Source organism: Saccostrea echinata, unplaced genomic scaffold (assembly GCF_033153115.1).
Source record: "Saccostrea echinata isolate AGI-Se365-2 ecotype Australia unplaced genomic scaffold, CSIRO_AGI_Sech_v1 ptg000009l, whole genome shotgun sequence".
Classification (NCBI taxonomy): Eukaryota; Metazoa; Mollusca; class Bivalvia; order Ostreida; family Ostreidae; genus Saccostrea; species Saccostrea echinata.
The window spans coordinates 22,902,804-22,920,146 of record NW_026889758.1 but is presented as its reverse complement, the minus strand read 5'-3'; the positions used below and the strand labels follow the sequence as shown (position 1 = coordinate 22,920,146).

The 17,343-nt window shown below is 37.1% G+C and overlaps 1 protein-coding gene across 1 annotated transcript in view; it reads right to left on the bottom strand.

Annotated features, from left to right (window-relative positions):
- Positions 1–1,889: 1,889 nt before the first annotated feature.
- The window catches only part of LOC133182543 (uncharacterized), a 39,237-nt gene continuing 23,783 nt past the window's right edge, over positions 1,890–17,343 (bottom strand). The window contains exons 14-25 of the mRNA XM_061317390.1: positions 15,385–15,457; positions 14,120–14,199; positions 13,894–14,002; positions 13,554–13,661; positions 13,408–13,475; positions 12,120–12,196; positions 11,115–11,150; positions 10,421–10,500; positions 10,232–10,305; positions 3,422–3,503; positions 2,959–3,160; positions 1,890–2,199 (exon numbers count right to left, since the gene is read on the bottom strand). Coding sequence (XP_061173374.1) covers positions 2,060–2,199; positions 2,959–3,160; positions 3,422–3,503; positions 10,232–10,305; positions 10,421–10,500; positions 11,115–11,150; positions 12,120–12,196; positions 13,408–13,475; positions 13,554–13,661; positions 13,894–14,002; positions 14,120–14,199; positions 15,385–15,457 — 1,129 coding nt within the window. The 3' untranslated portion in view covers positions 1,890–2,059. The remainder of the gene's footprint in view (positions 2,200–2,958; positions 3,161–3,421; positions 3,504–10,231; positions 10,306–10,420; positions 10,501–11,114; positions 11,151–12,119; positions 12,197–13,407; positions 13,476–13,553; positions 13,662–13,893; positions 14,003–14,119; positions 14,200–15,384; positions 15,458–17,343) is intronic.

Here is a 17,343-nt window from a genome sequence, read left to right as displayed (position 1 = left end):
AATTTCATACCTGGCTCGGCTTCGCCTCGCCAGGTATGAAATTTACTAACCAGGTATCATCCCGTACCCTGTCACTAAAAAACTATGTAACTAATAATCTGACACAGATCAGATATTCCGATGCATTTTTTTCCGATTTGAACATATTTTATTATGTACTGAAACATAAATGGATTGGACAGCAGGCATAGCCTATATAATCCCTCTCCACAGGTACAAGGTACAATTAAATTATACATAATACTACATCATATAGTTAGTACATGTTCATATAACAAAATTGATTGGAAATTATGCAGAAAAAAGGGGGGTGTTAATGATTCCGATGTATTTGACTTCATGCACGTAGTATTGAAGGGGGGGGGGGCACTTTTTTCCCAAACATAATCTTTTGCTTTTGAAAATGTTTATTAAAGGGCTGGTTACCCTCTCCCACATTTAGTCGTAGCATAGTTAAACCATGGTTAATTGGTAATGTATTAATAAAATATGAGCCAAAAGATCACTCGAGATTTTCTGTTGTCTGTCATCTCATTGTCATTAAACCTTTTACATTTCCATCTTCTTCTCCAGAACCACTGGGCAAATTTCATCCGAACTTGCCATAAAACGTCCTTGGGTGAAGTGGATTCAACTTTGTTTAAATGAAAGACCATGCCTCTTTCAAGGAGAAATAATTTAGAAATAGTGAAAATTGAGTGGGGCCATATAAAAATCTTCTTCTCCAGAACCATTGGACCAGAAAAGATGAAACGTATGTGGAAGCTTCCAGACAGAGTGTAGATAAAAGTTCGTTCAAGTTAGGATGGGGCCACAATAGGGGGATCAAAGTTTTAAAGTTTGTAATGTATTGGAAAATATGTTTTAAAATCTTCTCAAGAACAGGAGTAACATTAAGATGCAATCATCATCAGGTAGTGCACATACAAGTTTGTTCAAGCCATAACCCCCAGGGGTAGGGTGGGGTCACATTAGGGGACCAAAGACTGAAGTTTTACTAGGAAATCTTTAAAGATCTTTTTCTCTGTAAAGTAGGACCATAAACATTGATATTAAATTACAATCATCCTCAAGAAAAACAAATTCAAGCTTTTGTTCAAATCATGGTCCCCTGGGTAAGGTGGGGCCACTATAGGGGATTGAAGTTTTACATGGAGAATATATGGGGAAATGTTTTAAAATTTTCCTTTCAAGAACAGCAGGGCCAGATTACTGATTAACATGCAAGTATTCACAAGAAATGCAGACTCAAGTTTTTCAAATCTATCTCATCTTTAAGGTGGGGCCACAATAGGGGGATCAATTAGGAAGCAATTTTCACTTAGTGTATATTTAAATATTTGAGGTAATAATTGGCTTTGAATCATCAAACTTTGTCAGTTGATGTATTTTGAATCCTCAGAATATGTCAACTAGAAAGTAGGTCATAGTGATCTTTTTCCAGGCAATATCTAAATATTTTAAAATATAAGAAACTTAAAATCATCAAACTTTCTCAGTCGTTGGATTTTGGGGTCTTGGAGTGTCCTTTTCAAAAAGAAGGTCACTGTGACCTACTTTTTGGAATCTGAAGGCTCTATCTGAATATTTAAGATAGTAAGGGGCTTAGAATCATCAAAATTTGTTAGTTGATGCATCTTGGGTTCTCAGAGTGTTTTAACCAAAATGTAGGTCATTATGACCTATTTTGGAATTTTTAAGGCGGTATCTTTATATACAGGATACTTAGAGGCTTTAAATAGAAGTGATAGGTTGTACAATTTATCGGAAGAGCAATTCAAGGCCCTTGGGCCTCTTGTTTTTCATTTTTCAGACAGGCAGGCAGACAATGGACACCTTGCCATCTGGTCTTTGACCAGTATAGCTAAAGAATTAAAAAAAATACAAAATAAAGTCTTATCTATTTATTACAACCAATAAATTGTACATAATATACAGGTAAAGTTAAATTATTGCACATAGATTTGTTTTTTAGCACTGTGTAGCCCTCAACCAGACTGCAGACAACACACTCACTGATTCCTCCTTGATTTCTCTGATCCTCCCTGCTATATCCTTATTAGCTCCTTGCTCCCATTTTTTCCTGTTCCTCAGTCTCCTCGGATATACAGCACCAATCTGGAAGTCTCCCTGTCTGTAGATAGACATCTCTGGTTATTGACTTGCTAGGGAGGGTCTCCAGTGCTCCTAACAGGGCTCCTAAAAAGACAAACATTTTTTTAGGAGACAATAGGATATTTCTACTGAATCTTGTTAATAATTCTCCTCATATGAAAAATTGCCTACAATTGAATAAAAGGTCCACATGTATATACTCAATACATCAAGAAGTCATTAACCCCCCTTTTTTTGTGAATCCAAGATTTTTCCGGAGTGGGGGTTCCACAAGTCAAACTTGGAAATTTTTTGACAAGGAAAAAAAATGTTAAAAACTTGCTCAAACCTGAAAAAACAATTTTGTGTTTACCAGTATGTATGTGTATGGGGGGGGGGGTGTCTTGTAGGAGATGTTTTGTTACTTTGACATAGAAATTTAATGATTCTGAAAAATCAAGGGAAGGGTTTAGACCCTCTGCCTCCACCCCCATTCAGATCTGCCCGTGGTTTATAATCTAATATTTAGTGATGGCTTGTGTTTATCAGAGAATGCAGCTTTTTCTTGTTGGCCTCCAATTTAACATTTTCTTACATTAAGTCAGCTAGCACAATTCTATTTTGATAGCTGGTAGAATGTGGAATTTGAAAACCTGTGAACTAGTTTATAAAATATTATTATAATACTGGATGAGAGATGTAGGAATGTAAACTAACCTTTCTCTAACATTCTCAATCTCATAAGCTGGTAAAATGTGGAATTTGAATAACCTACCACCTTAACAGTCAACTCAATTTTCTTACCACCTTTTCAGTCAACAAAATTTTCTTAGATCAAGAGATTCACAAACTTCAGCAAATTACCTCCTAACCAGCTGGCACAGTTCTCTTTTGTTGGGAGTTTATGGAACTTGAATAACTTGATAGACAGCTCGTTCTGATATTTGTTGTTTTTCAGAAGGTGGTAGAGTTCTACACACAGTCGATGATGGAAGCCTGGTAACATTGGGGTCCCTCCAATAATTACAATGTTCTCTGCCAGGTCCCTTCTCATATCAATGGGAGACTGCAAGCAATTACAAATCAGTCAAACATTATCCATTTTGTAGGATTCTATTGTAGATGAGCGTTCTGTTTATCAAACTGACAGCTCTTTTCATTTTGTGATATGATTTTACAAGATAAATGAAGCATAAATGAATCAAATATTTGCAATTCCAGTCTTTACAGAACTTAAGAAAAGTTGATGCTTTTACAAATAAATAGTCAACAATCCCGAATAAAAGACTTATTTTTAGTTTTTGCTTGAATATATAATTTTTCTTACATTAATAATAGCATCCAGTATGATGGTAGATATGGACTGATGCTCATTGTCCTGCTCAAATAACACCTCACAACTATGCTCCCTGAAATAAAACAGGTGCCTATCATTTACTGCCTCCACAGCCTAACTACCCATCATTCACTGCCTCCACAGCCTAACTACCCATCATTCACTGCCTCCACAGCCTAACTACCCATCATTCACTGCTTCCACAGTCTAACTACCCATCATTCACTGCCCCCACAGCCTAACTACCCATCATGCACTGCCTCCACAGCCTAACTACCCATCATTCACTGCCTCCACAGCCTAACTACCCATCATTCACTGCATCACTGCCCCCACAGCCCAACTACCCATCATTCACTGCCTCCACAATCTAACTACCCATCATTCACTGCCTCCACAGCCTAACTACCCATCATTCACTGCCTCCACAATCTAACTACCCATCATTCACTGCATCACTGCCCCCACAGCCCAACTACCCATCATTCACTGCCTCCACAGCCCAACTACCCATCATTCACTGCTTTCACAACCTAACTACCCATCATTCACTGCTTTCACAGCCTAACTACCCATCATTCACTGCCTCAACAGTCTAACTACCCATCATTCACTGCCTCAACAGCCTAACTACCCATCATTTACTGCTTTCACAGCTTAATTACCCATCATTCACTGCCTTCACAGCCTAACTACCCATCATTCACTGCCTCCACAGTCTAACTACCCATCATTTACTGCCTCCACAGCCTAACTACCCATCATTCACTGCTTTCACAGCCTAACTAACCATTACTCAATGCCTCCACAGTCTAACTACCCATCATTCACTGCCCCCACAGCCTAACTACCCATCATTCACTGCCTCCACAGTCTAACTACCCATCATTCACTACTTTCACAGCCTAACTACCCATCATTCACTGCCTTTACAGCCTAACTAACCATCATTCACTGCTTCCACAGTGAATGGACCCATCATTCACTGCCTCCACAGCCTAACTACCCATCATTCACTGCTTCCACAGTGAATGGACCCATCATTCACTGCTTTCACAGCCTAACTACCCATCATTCACTGCTTCCACAGTGAATGGACCCATCATTCACTGCCTCCACAGCCTAACTACCCATCATTCACTGCTTCCACAGTGAATGGACCCATCATTCACTGCCTCCACAGCCTAACTACCCATCATTCACTGCTTCCACAGTCTAACTACCCATCATTCACTGCCCCCACAGCCTAACTACCCATCATGCACTGCCTCCACAGCCTAACTACCCATCATTCACTGCCTCCACAGCCTAACTACCCATCATTCACTGCATCACTGCCCCCACAGCCCAACTACCCATCATTCACTGCTTTCACAGCCTAACTACCCATCATTCACTGCTTCCACAGCCTAACTACCCATCATTCACTGCCTCCACAGTCTAACTACCCATCATTCACTGCCTTCACAGCCTAACTACCCATCATTCACTGCCTCCACAGTCTAACTACCCATCATTTACTGCCTCCACAGCCTAACTACCTATCATTCACTGCTTTCACAGCCTAACTACCCATCATTCACTGCCCCCACAGCCCAACTACCCATCATTCACTGCTTTCACAGCCTAACTACCCATCATTCACTGCCTCCACAGCCTAACTACCCATCATTCACTGCTTTCACAGCCTAACTACCCATCATTCACTGCCTCCACAGCCTAACTACCCATCATTCACTACTTTCACAGCCTAACTACCCATCATTCACTGCCTTCACAGCCTAACTAACCATCATTCACTGCTTCCACAGTGAATGGACCCATCATTCACTGCCTCCACAGCCTAACTACCCATCATTCACTGCTTCCACAGTGAATGGACCCATCATTCACTGCCTCCACAGCCTAACTACCCATCATTCACTGCTTCCACAGTGAATGGACCCATCATTCACTGCCTCCACAGCCTAACTACCCATCATTCACTGCTTCCACATTGAATGGACCCATCATTCACTGCCTCCACAGCCTAACTACCCATCATTCACTGCTTCCACAGTCTAACTACCCATCATTCACTGCCCCCACAGCCTAACTACCCATCATGCACTGCCTCCACAGTCTAACTACCCATCATTCACTGCCTCCACAGCCTAACTTCCCATCATTCACTGCATCACTGCCCCCACAGCCCAACTACCCATCATTCACTGCTTTCACAGCCTAACTACCCATCATTCACTGCTTCCACAGCCTAACTACCCATCATTCACTGCCTCCACAATCTAACTACCCATCATTCACTGCATCACTGCCCCCACAGCCCAACTACCCATCATTCACTGCATCACTGCCCCCACAGCCCAACTACCCATCATTCACTGCTTTCACAACCTAACTACCCATCATTCACTGCTTTCACAGCCTAACTACCCATCATTCACTGCCTCAACAGTCTAACTACCCATCATTCACTGCCTCAACAGCCTAACTACCCATCATTTACTGCTTTCACAGCCTAATTACCCATCATTCACTGCCTTCACAGCCTAACTACCCATCATTCACTGCCTCCACAGTCTAACTACCCATCATTTACTGCCTCCACAGCCTAACTACCCATCATTCACTACTTTCACAGCCTAACTAACCATTACTCAATGCCTCCACAGTCTAACTACCCATCATTCACTGCCCCCACAGCCTAACTACCCATCATTCACTGCCTCCACAGTCTAACTACCCATCATTCACTGCCTTCACAGCCTAACTACCCATCATTCACTGCCTCCACAGTCTAACTACCCATCATTTACTGCCTCCACAGCCTAACTACCCATCATGCACTGCTTTCACAGCCTAACTACCCATCATTCACTGCCCCCACAGCCCAACTACCCATCATTCACTGCTTTCACAGCCTAACTACCCATCATTCACTGCCTCCACAGCCTAACTACCCATCATTCACTGCTTTCACAGCCTAACTACCCATCATTCACTGCCTCCACAGCCTAACTACCCATCATTCACTACTTTCACAGCCTAACTACCCATCATTCACTGCCTTCACAGCCTAACTAACCATCATTCACTGCTTCCACAGTGAATGGACCCATCATTCACTGCCTCCACAGCCTAACTACCCATCATTCACTGCCTCCACAGTCTAACTACCCATCATTTACTGCCTCCACAGCCTAACTACCCATCATTCACTGCTTTCACAGCCTAACTACCCATCATTCACTGCCTCCACAGCCTAACTACCCATCATTCACTACTTTCACAGCCTAACTACCCATCATTCACTGCCTTCACAGCCAAACTAACCATCATTCACTGCTTCCACAGTGAATGGACCCATCATTCACTGCCTCCACAGCCTAACTACCCATCATTCACTGCTTCCACAGTGAATGGACCCATCATTCACTGCCTCCACAGCCTAACTACCCATCATTCACTGCTTCCACAGTGAATGGACCCATCATTCACTGCTTTCACAGCCTAACTACCCATCATTCACTGCCTCCACAGTGAATGGACCCATCATTCACTGCCTCCACAGCCTAACTACCCATCATTTACTGCTTCCACAGTCTAACTACCCATCATTCACTGCCCCCACAGCCTAACTACCCATCATGCACTGCCTCCACAGCCTAACTACCCATCATTCACTGCCTCCACAGCCTAACTACCCATCATTCACTGCATCACTGCCCCCACAGCCCAACTACCCATCATTCACTGCTTTCACAGCCTAACTACCCATCATTCACTGCTTCCACAGTGAATGGACCCATCATTCACTGCCTCCACAGCCTAACTACCCATCATTTACTGCTTCCACAGTCTAACTACCCATCATTCACTGCCCCCACAGCCTAACTACCCATCATTCACTGCTTTCACAACCTAACTACCCATCATTCACTGCTTTCACAGCCTAACTACCCATCATTCACTGCCTCAACAGTCTAACTACCCATCATTCACTGCCTCAACAGCCTAACTACCCATCATTTACTGCTTTCACAGCCTAATTACCCATCATTCACTGCCTTCACAGCCTAACTACCCATCATTCACTGCCTCCACACTCTAACTACCCATCATTTACTGCCTCCACAGCCTAACTACCCATCATTCACTGCTTTCACAGCCTAACTTACCATTACTCAATGCCTCCACAGTCTAACTACCCATCATTCACTGCCCCCACAGCCTAACTACCCATCATTCACTGCCTCCACAGCCTAATTACCCATCATTCACTGCTTTCACAGCCTAACTACCCATCATTCACTGCCCCCACAGCCCAACTACCCATCATTCACTGCTTTCACAGCCTAACTACCCATCATTCACTGCCTCCAGAGCCTAACTACCCATCATTCACTACTTTCACAGCCTAACTACCCATCATTCACTGCCTTCACAGCCTAACTAACCATCATTCACTGCTTCCACAGTGAATGGACCTATCATTCACTGCCTCCACAGCCTAACTACCCATCATTCACTGCTTCCACAGTGAACGGACCCATCATTCACTGCTTTCACAGCCTAACTACCCATCATTCACTGCCTCCACAGTCTAACTACCCATCATTCACTGCTTTCACAGCCTAACTACCCATCATTCACTGCTTTCACAGCCTAACTAACCATCACTCAATGCCTACACAGTCTAACTACCCATCATTCACTGCCCCCACAGCCTAACCACCCATCATTCACTGCCTCCACAGTCTAACTACCCATCATTCACTGCCTTCACAGCCTAACTACCCATCATTCACTGCCCCCACAGCCTAACTACCCATCATTTACTGCCTCCACAGCCTAACTACCCATCATTCACTGCTTTCACAGCCTAACTACCCATCATTCACTGCCCCCACAGCCCAACTACCCATCATTCACTGCCTCCACAGTCTAACTACCCATCATTCACTGCCCCCACAGCCTAACTACCCATCATTCACTGCCTCCACAGCCTAACTACCCATCATTCACTGCCTTCACAACCTAACTACCCACCATTCACTGCTTCCACAGTGAATGGACCCATCATTCACTGCCTCCACAGCCTAACTACCCATCATTCACTGCTTCCACAGTGAATGGACCCATCATTCACTGCCTCCACAGCCTAACTACCCACCCAACCACTTAATGTTTTTTACAGAAAAATCAAATGAAATAATTCCTTTTATGAGTTCCTGGATCTTTAACTACATGTAATTTGATGGACCTACAGTAGTTTAATTTCTGTTTAATCTTAGACACAATTTTTGGGATGAATTTTGAATATTCACCTTGAAAATGTAAGACTTCTCTTTGATAGTTAAATTCAGGAATTGGTACATATACTAACAAAATAATCATTACAAGGGCTGTTTGGAAATTATAGAAACACTTCTTTTAACTCTGTAGAAGAAAGATACCAATTCATGAAAATTCACCAAAATTTTAGCTCTGTAGAAGAAAGATACCAATTCATGAAAATTCACCAAAATTTTTTCAAGAACAAATAAAACAAATACTGTAAATTCCTAAATATACGCGAGGAATAAATTATCGCGTAATTACGCGAGAAGCACCACTCGCGAAATAAAATTACTCGCTTTTATTTTTATGGTGCTTCGATTTATGTAAAATCTCTAGATAAATCACCCATTCGCGAATTATTGTTCTCGCGATTTGATGCCCTTGGACCATTTCGCGATATTAAGTACTCACGTTAAATAAGGAATCTACAGTATACAAATTCCTAATTTGTCATCTTTATGAAATTCTTTTATAATCTCTGTATTTCTAACTGAAATTCTAGCATTACACAAAAGTCAAAATAAAATAAACAAGGGGAAAGATGTCATTGTGACATCAAACCTTTTTTTTATGTGAACAATACAGGTATTTCTCACATGAATTTTAAAAACTTTCTATTCTGAAAACTGTAGGAGGTGACCTCCCCAAAAAATCATTCAATGTACTCTATTAGCATCTTTTGCATGAAACATGTAAAAAAAGAAGTTCAACAAAAAGTATTTTCCCCAAAAATGATCAAAATCAAAGTACCATGCATAACTCTGATATATGTACAACAGATCTGCAAAATAAAAACTTCTTATCTTGAAAACTGTAGGAGGAATTATCCGGAAAATGACGTACCCTATATGCAATATTTTGCAAAGAAAGTGACTAAGTTCACTGCCAGTATTTTTCTCATAAATAACCAGAAATCAAAATCCAAGTAATGTGCACATCTCTGATATATGTACAATTGATCTGAAAAATAAATAAATTCCTATCTTGAAAACTGTAGGAGAAGTTATCCAGACAAATGATGCACCCTATATGCAATACTTTGCCAAAAAAATAAAAGAGAGAGTTCAACAGCTTGTATTTTTCTCGTAAATATTACCAAAAATCAAAATCCAAGTAATATACACAACTCTGATATGTATGGAATTGATTCAAATATAAGTTCATAGGGTACACTGATCTTGTTGGGATGTCAGAATAGAAAGTTTTAATAATTCATATGAAAAATACCAGTACTGTTCATACAAAAGAAAACCTGGTCACATTGATAGCTTTCCCCTTCTCTTTATCTGATTTATATACATGTACCAATTTTCATCAAAGACCCAGATTAGAAAGGAGAATAAACAGAATGTCTCAATAATTTCTGAACAGCCCTTGTATATACAAACCATGAATGATTAAGAATTTAAAAATAGAGATAATTTTAGAACTGACATTTGCTGTGTCTGTAATGTTAATTACCTGATGACCCCATTCACCAGCAGTAGATGATCACCATCTATAGGATATTTCACACCTGGGGGTGGTGAAGGGAGCTAATCCAGCAAAATGAATTTTAACAATAAACTTTTATTTATAAAAAGCATAATTCTAAAAGATTTCAAACAAATTGCATTAAATAAAGTGAAATAAATTTGTGGGATCTTAAACCTTGGATTTGTCTTCTCCATACTGGATGACTTTGTGTATTTGACTGGCTCGTTGTAAATTGGTTACGAAACAGCATCTCACTGAAAAAAAAAATGATTGTATCGTAAACTCTGTGTAGAAAAACACCCAATGAAACAGGAATTTAACTTTTGTTTTTACAAGACTTCAAGTATTACTTTTTTACTCCTCAGAACAAGTTTAATAATGATATAATGCAAGTATGCAAAGAATTGTGGATCCTTTAAATTGTTCCTCAAATAAAGGATATACATGTATCATGCTGCATGATATGGTAGAAAAAGAAGTGGCCCTCATTTTTATGTTGTATGAAATGCAAACTTGCATTTTACTACATGTTTTCATGTCAGAGTTAAAAATCAAACAAAATATTTACAGAATTATCCCACCTTGTTTTGAAATGTGATTTCTTGAGACAATTAAATGTACATGTAGAATGGTAAAATTGTTAAAAATAAGACCCCTCCCCAAGAAAAAAACCCACAAAGATAGTCTAAATATTTTTAAAAAATTCATTGGTTATTCAATTACATTAATAGCATAAAAATCACTGCATAAACTCTACTCTTTTTCTTATATTTAAGGATTTTACATATGTAGAATATATATGTACATGTTCATGTATATTTTACGTATGTAAAATATACAGGCAAATGCACATGTATCTATATTGTACCTTTGATGTCTTCCAGTATGTCTTCATTTATGCAATCTGAAATTCAAAAATACACAGTAATGTAGATGAATTTTGAAGAAATTAGATTCTACAAAATGCATAGAGTGGACAATAGTTAGACATACTGTAAACATATTTTTTTTCCTGGTCATAATTTGTGGAATCCCAATTTCTGTTCAATCCACTGTTATAAAAATATGCAGATGTTTGGATTGCCAATGCATGTCTCATTTGTACTTTAGGTTCACTTTGACAAATTTCTGCTGAATTTTTGTGTCCACATACATAGCGTAAATTCACACAGAATTAAAGAATATTCTGGTATACCTAGGTATACCTAGTAAAGTGGACAGAATACCTGGTAAACTGCAAAATGTATCTAATAAAATTGTCAGTATACCTACCGTATATACTCGCCTATAAGTCGGTCCGCCTATAAGTCGGTTGTGATTCTTGAGGTCATTTTGGAGGGATTTGCAATTGACCTGCCTATAAGTCGGTACAACTTTTTGCCAGAATCGGTGGACAATTTCAATCAATGCTCTAATGTTTTAACTTTTTTCAAATAATATTTTGAAGAATTACGCCGATATTTTATCTCTCTTTTTTTTCTTCTCTTATAAATTTCATATCAATATTCTAATGTATTTATCTGTGTTCAAATAATATGTTAGGATATGACATCGGTAAATACTTGTACTTTATTTATAATCTATTTATACTTTATTTATAATTCATAATCTTAGAGTACATAAATAATATGATACGTCCAGACATTTCTCAACGATAATCGTCGGAGTTATGTAAAAAATACTACATTTTGTGGTCCAGAAAAATACCAAGCTTTTTTTTTAGACCAAAAGTTAACTCCCAAAAAACCGACTTATAGGCGAGTATATACGGTAGTAAAGTGACAGAATACCTGGTAAACTGCACATTGTGCCCGGTAAAGTGGAGGTTTACCTGGTAAAATGGGCAGTATACATAGGAAATAGGAGAGTATACCTGGTAAAGTTGATAAAGGTTTCTCTTCACTTCCTGTGGTCACTATTCCTGAGTCTTTCAGCTGAGTCTCTATCCTCCTGTACAAGATTTCATAACAAAAAATAAATCTATGTAAAAGTACTCAAGAAGGAAAATAAAACATTTACTTAATATTAAAAAAGAAGGAAAAAAAATCTTCAACACAAATAGTGATATTAAAAATTGTGGATACAGATTGGTTCTCCTGTCATGAAGGGAAGGGGGGATAACTATATAAAGCTGTAAATAGGAATAATGAGTATGGGCTTCTTTCTTTTCTGCTTCAGAATGTATGATTGGGTACTGAAATCTGGATATGATGGGAAATACATGTACATATATATGATAAAAAATATTTATAGAGGTTGTTAAACAAAAACCTTCAAATTCAACTCAGCTGCTATTGATGTTTGGTCAGACATCATGACTGAAGTTGAAGAGAATTTCATTGCAAAAAATTTTACAAAGATTTTAGTTTTCTTAAATTATTAATATATACACTAAGGGGAAAAAACATCACTATCTAAATAATCCTGGTAATTTATGAATAGGTTACTGTTTTAACTAATAGAAAATTATGTTATTAGAAGAAATGTAATAAAGGAAAGATTGGGAGTACCGACCCTGAAAAATGCAAAAAGCCCTTCCCAGATGAGCATACGTTATAGATATAGTTCAAATCTGACATATTAACTCATTGCACAGTGAATTTGCTTAAAAAATACAAGGGTTGTCCCAGAAAAACGTGAAAGTTTTCAATACTAGATATACATGTAGTTCAAACCTGACATATTAACTCGTTGCACAGTGAATTTGCTTTAAAAATACAAGGGTTGTCCCGTAAAAACATGAAAGTTTTCAACACTTTTTGTTTCACAAATACTATAAAGTTAAAAATTGGCATGCAACATAATAAAAATTTTTAGAATAATACACAGAAATTTCAATTTTATATCTCCATAAATAACATTTTCCTCTCAGTTGAATAAATCGCTGTGCACAGACCACCAATATTTAACACCCTTTAAATGTTATTTCTGCATGCAAATAACATTGCAATGTTACAATATTTTGTGAAAATGACAAAAATATCATTTCCCAACAGTGTGCAAAAAATTTACATTTTTGGTTGGGTAGTTTATGAAATAATCAAAGAGTTCATGTTTTTCTGGGACAACCCTCATACAAAAATATCATTTGTAAAAATATACATGACAAACTGTACTACATGTTTATACATTTGTAGCTTTAAATATTGTTTAAAACATACTTGTGAATCAATTTTCCTCCTAAAGGTACATTCTGTAGGGCTTTAATTACTGGTATTCCTTCATACACCTATATAACAACAAATATCATTGAACAATCTAAAATAATATCAAATATATGTGAAGGTAAAATTTGGCTTGTACTGACTGGTAGAACAATGGTCTCATTGTAACCGACATCGACCACCAGTCCTGTATTGGTTCCCAGTCCTAACAAACAGTTCACTTGTCCAACAGCAAACAGTACTGAAGAAACCTGAAATTGAGTGACATCAAAATAGATAACAAAAGCAAACAATGGTATGTTTTTTTTTTTTTTAGGAATGAATTCCAAGATATATATGATTCATATAAAAAAGCATATATTTTTTCAACTTTTGGTAGAATTCCATAAAATCATGATTATTTGAAGATTAATATCAAATTCAGCATATGAACGGCATGCTCATATGCATCTTCACAGCTTTATATCAATTTTTGATTCATACCTCAAAGTGTTTAAAAAGAACTTTGGCAAGAGTTTCTCGAAACGCTGAAGGGCACAGTATAGATTCACAAATCACAACTCGTCTGTCTTTAGCATTAACAAGCAAATGTCTGCCAAATACAAACAAATACTCACAGTTTTCATATTATTGATAAAAGAAAAAAAACCTGTAATTACTGATCAATGCAGAAAACATGAATGAAACTTAATTTGAATGAGTTTCTCACCTAAAATACAAATTAAATAAGAAGTCTTTTAAATTTTCATACAGTTGGTCTGTAGTTTCAAATTCCCATAATTGTTCAACCTGCAAGCAAAGAAAATGAACAGAATAGTAGAACATTGAAGATAATATTAATTTTGATGGTTTTGGCCTCATCCCTAAGGCCCCAGGGAGGCAGAAACCACGAAATTCATAATTTATGTTCCCCTTCACCAATAGATGCTATACACCTTAAATGGTCAAAATTGGTTCAAGAGTTTATGAGAAGAAGCTGAAAATGTTCAAAAGTTTATGACAGACGATGTGCAACAATAGGATGAAAACAGATAGCAATCACAGGTGCTTTTGGACAGAACCCACCCCCACATATACACCCTGGCTCCAAGGATATTTTTATTTGTCTTCTTTCAAAAATCTTCTAGTACACATTCACAATGTATTCCATATGAAAAATCCAAAATATAATGTAGAATTAATGTTTTATTTTAAAAAAAATCATCCCCGCATATTATGATTTTTTAATAAAACATATATTGTATGTTATTTTTTTTTTATTTTTCGTATGGAATACATTGTAAATGTGTACTAGATTATAACTGGAAGATTAAATTATGAAAGAAGACAAATAAAAATATCCTTGGACCCGGGATGTATATATTGGGGGGGGGGGGGGGGGGGGGGTCCTGACTGCAAGCACTTTTGATAGCAATAGGACTCTTTATTAAATACTCATAGTTTTCTAACATATAACACAGGAATGTTGGACCATTGTTAATGAGAAAGGATCATAGTTCTTGGTTATTGAGACAATAATTTGGAGTTCATTAATATGATTATCTCTAAAAAAAAATTCAATAAATAACATGTATTGATATCAGTGACAAATTATATTGTTTCAAGTTTTATTCTGCATCTTAATTCACAAATTAATAAATTTATTTGAGATTCAATATGTATATAATTAAATTATCATTTAGTTAAGAGTTATCATTGTGTTTTATGAGGGAGTCAACTCATAATATTTGTTTCACATGGACTTTTGCCGTTTGGTTACAAGTGGGAGTATTGGATTGATTGACTTGCTTCTCTCTATTTAAATCCAAAGGCTAGAATAAAAAATGACAAACCAGATATACATATTAAAATATAGATACATGTACATGTATATAATTATAAAACATAATTTGTGTTTGTCATGTATAGAAATGAAGAGGCATGGCAAAAAAAAAAAAAAAAGAATCTGAACAAATCCTTGCCATTATACTATACCTTTCCTGTTGTTTTATTTTTTACATGGCTTGGTACAATACACCGAGGGCCTGTTTCACCAGCTAATCCACATCTGAAAAAGTAAATATTTAATGTAATAAGTGTTAGATATGTACAGAGTCATGTATTATCATAAATAATGGATGCAAGATTCCTCCATTAGGCACCTTATAACAGCACCTTACACAACTACTCTGATAAATAGAACTTTTCCAAACTGTATCACAACTTTTCATGTCAGCACTTTATGTAAAAGCAATTTGTACAGTTTAATGGCAACTGCCAATTTGCATAAAAGATTCATAATTAGTATAGTAAATATGTTGCTCTCAAAATTAAGTAGCATAATGTCATTTACTTAAATGATCTTCTGTTAAAATTTAGACCATTAGTTAAAAACAAACATAACAAGTGGAGCAAAGCACTGTCTGCACAACAAACCCTATGGATTACTTGTATGAATGGAAAGATGTATGAATGGAGAGAATTGGAGTTGAAATCTGAAGAATGTTCTGTATCCTGGAAAATTTGATCAAGTCCATGTGGAGAGAGTCTGCCAGTTCTCTTTGCTTAGGTAGCAACAACGACAGTGTATAACCATAACATGTCCCATATAATTGCAATGTAGCAAACTGTACTGGGTCCGTTCCAGCAGGATATTGGAGAATACAAAAGTAGAACCGAAAATACCACAAAAGTAATCATAACAAACCTGTTTTGAGCTTGTTTATACCTAATAACTCAAAATCAACACATTTTCTCAATGTTTTTGTAATTCTCACTTCAAATTTATACACCATGATGCCATTCGGAACTCCTTTGAATTATTCATAGAATAAAATTTTCTGTCCCCGTTTATTTTGCTACATTTCTGAATTCTATTGTTAAAAGGGGCCTGGACACAGTTGCATTGCTGTTTTGTTTAAAATTTTTATTTTATTAAAAAAGTAACTGGGTTCAGTTTAATGAACTGAACTTAAATGAAAATTCTTTAAAGTCAATGACAACGACTTCTATCTATCTCTCGATACTACTTGCCCTCACATTATGTCAAACATCTGTGTTTGTAAATAAGCATAGTCATGAGCCCTGTTATTTAAAGTTTACATTTTACTGGGTGTGTTTAATTTTTTATTGTTGTTAGTAATGCACTGGTGCATTTGTCACTTTATGCTTGTGCAATCTCACTCTGCGCCGGCGCATTGACACCCGCTGTTACACTTTTGCAGATGGCCCTATCGGCAATAGCAATATGTAAGTGATGATATTATACTGATAATTTAAAAAAAAACAACCTTTAATTCTGTGTCCAAACCCTTTTAAACGGGTGTTGCTAAAACGCAGAATGGAAAACAGAACGGAAAGTGGAACGGAATGGAAAACGGAAAATATGATTCCAGATTAAATCATTTAAAATATAAAAATCATACTAGAAACAGTATAGGGTGAGTTAACCATGCATCGGACTCGTACCTTGCTTCGGACAACTTCAAGCAAGTGAATTCACCTTACACCATACAGATTTTTCATGTTTAATCCTAAATTATTAAAATACAAGTTGATTTAGTCATGATCATTCGATTATTCATGAAGATCTCCGTGAACATAGAAAAAGCACAGGGTACAGAAAAACGGAACAGAAAATATCTAACGCCATACATATCATGCATATATACATGTAACATGCTATTACAGTAGTAAAATATGGATAAGTGGGAAAACTTTATTGAAAATCATTATGATCAATATGCACGGCAGGTATTCAATATCCTTATGAGGCGTATGAGCGAAAAATTCCCTAATTTGCAATGCATATGTACCCATGCACCTTAAGCGTGGATAACGTACATCTATGTAAACCTTTGATGAATAAGCCATTTTTTTCAAATTCAGATTTGGATGAGTGATTAATGAGACATTGTGATAGATAATTGGGATGTGAGTCTAATTAGTGTGTAT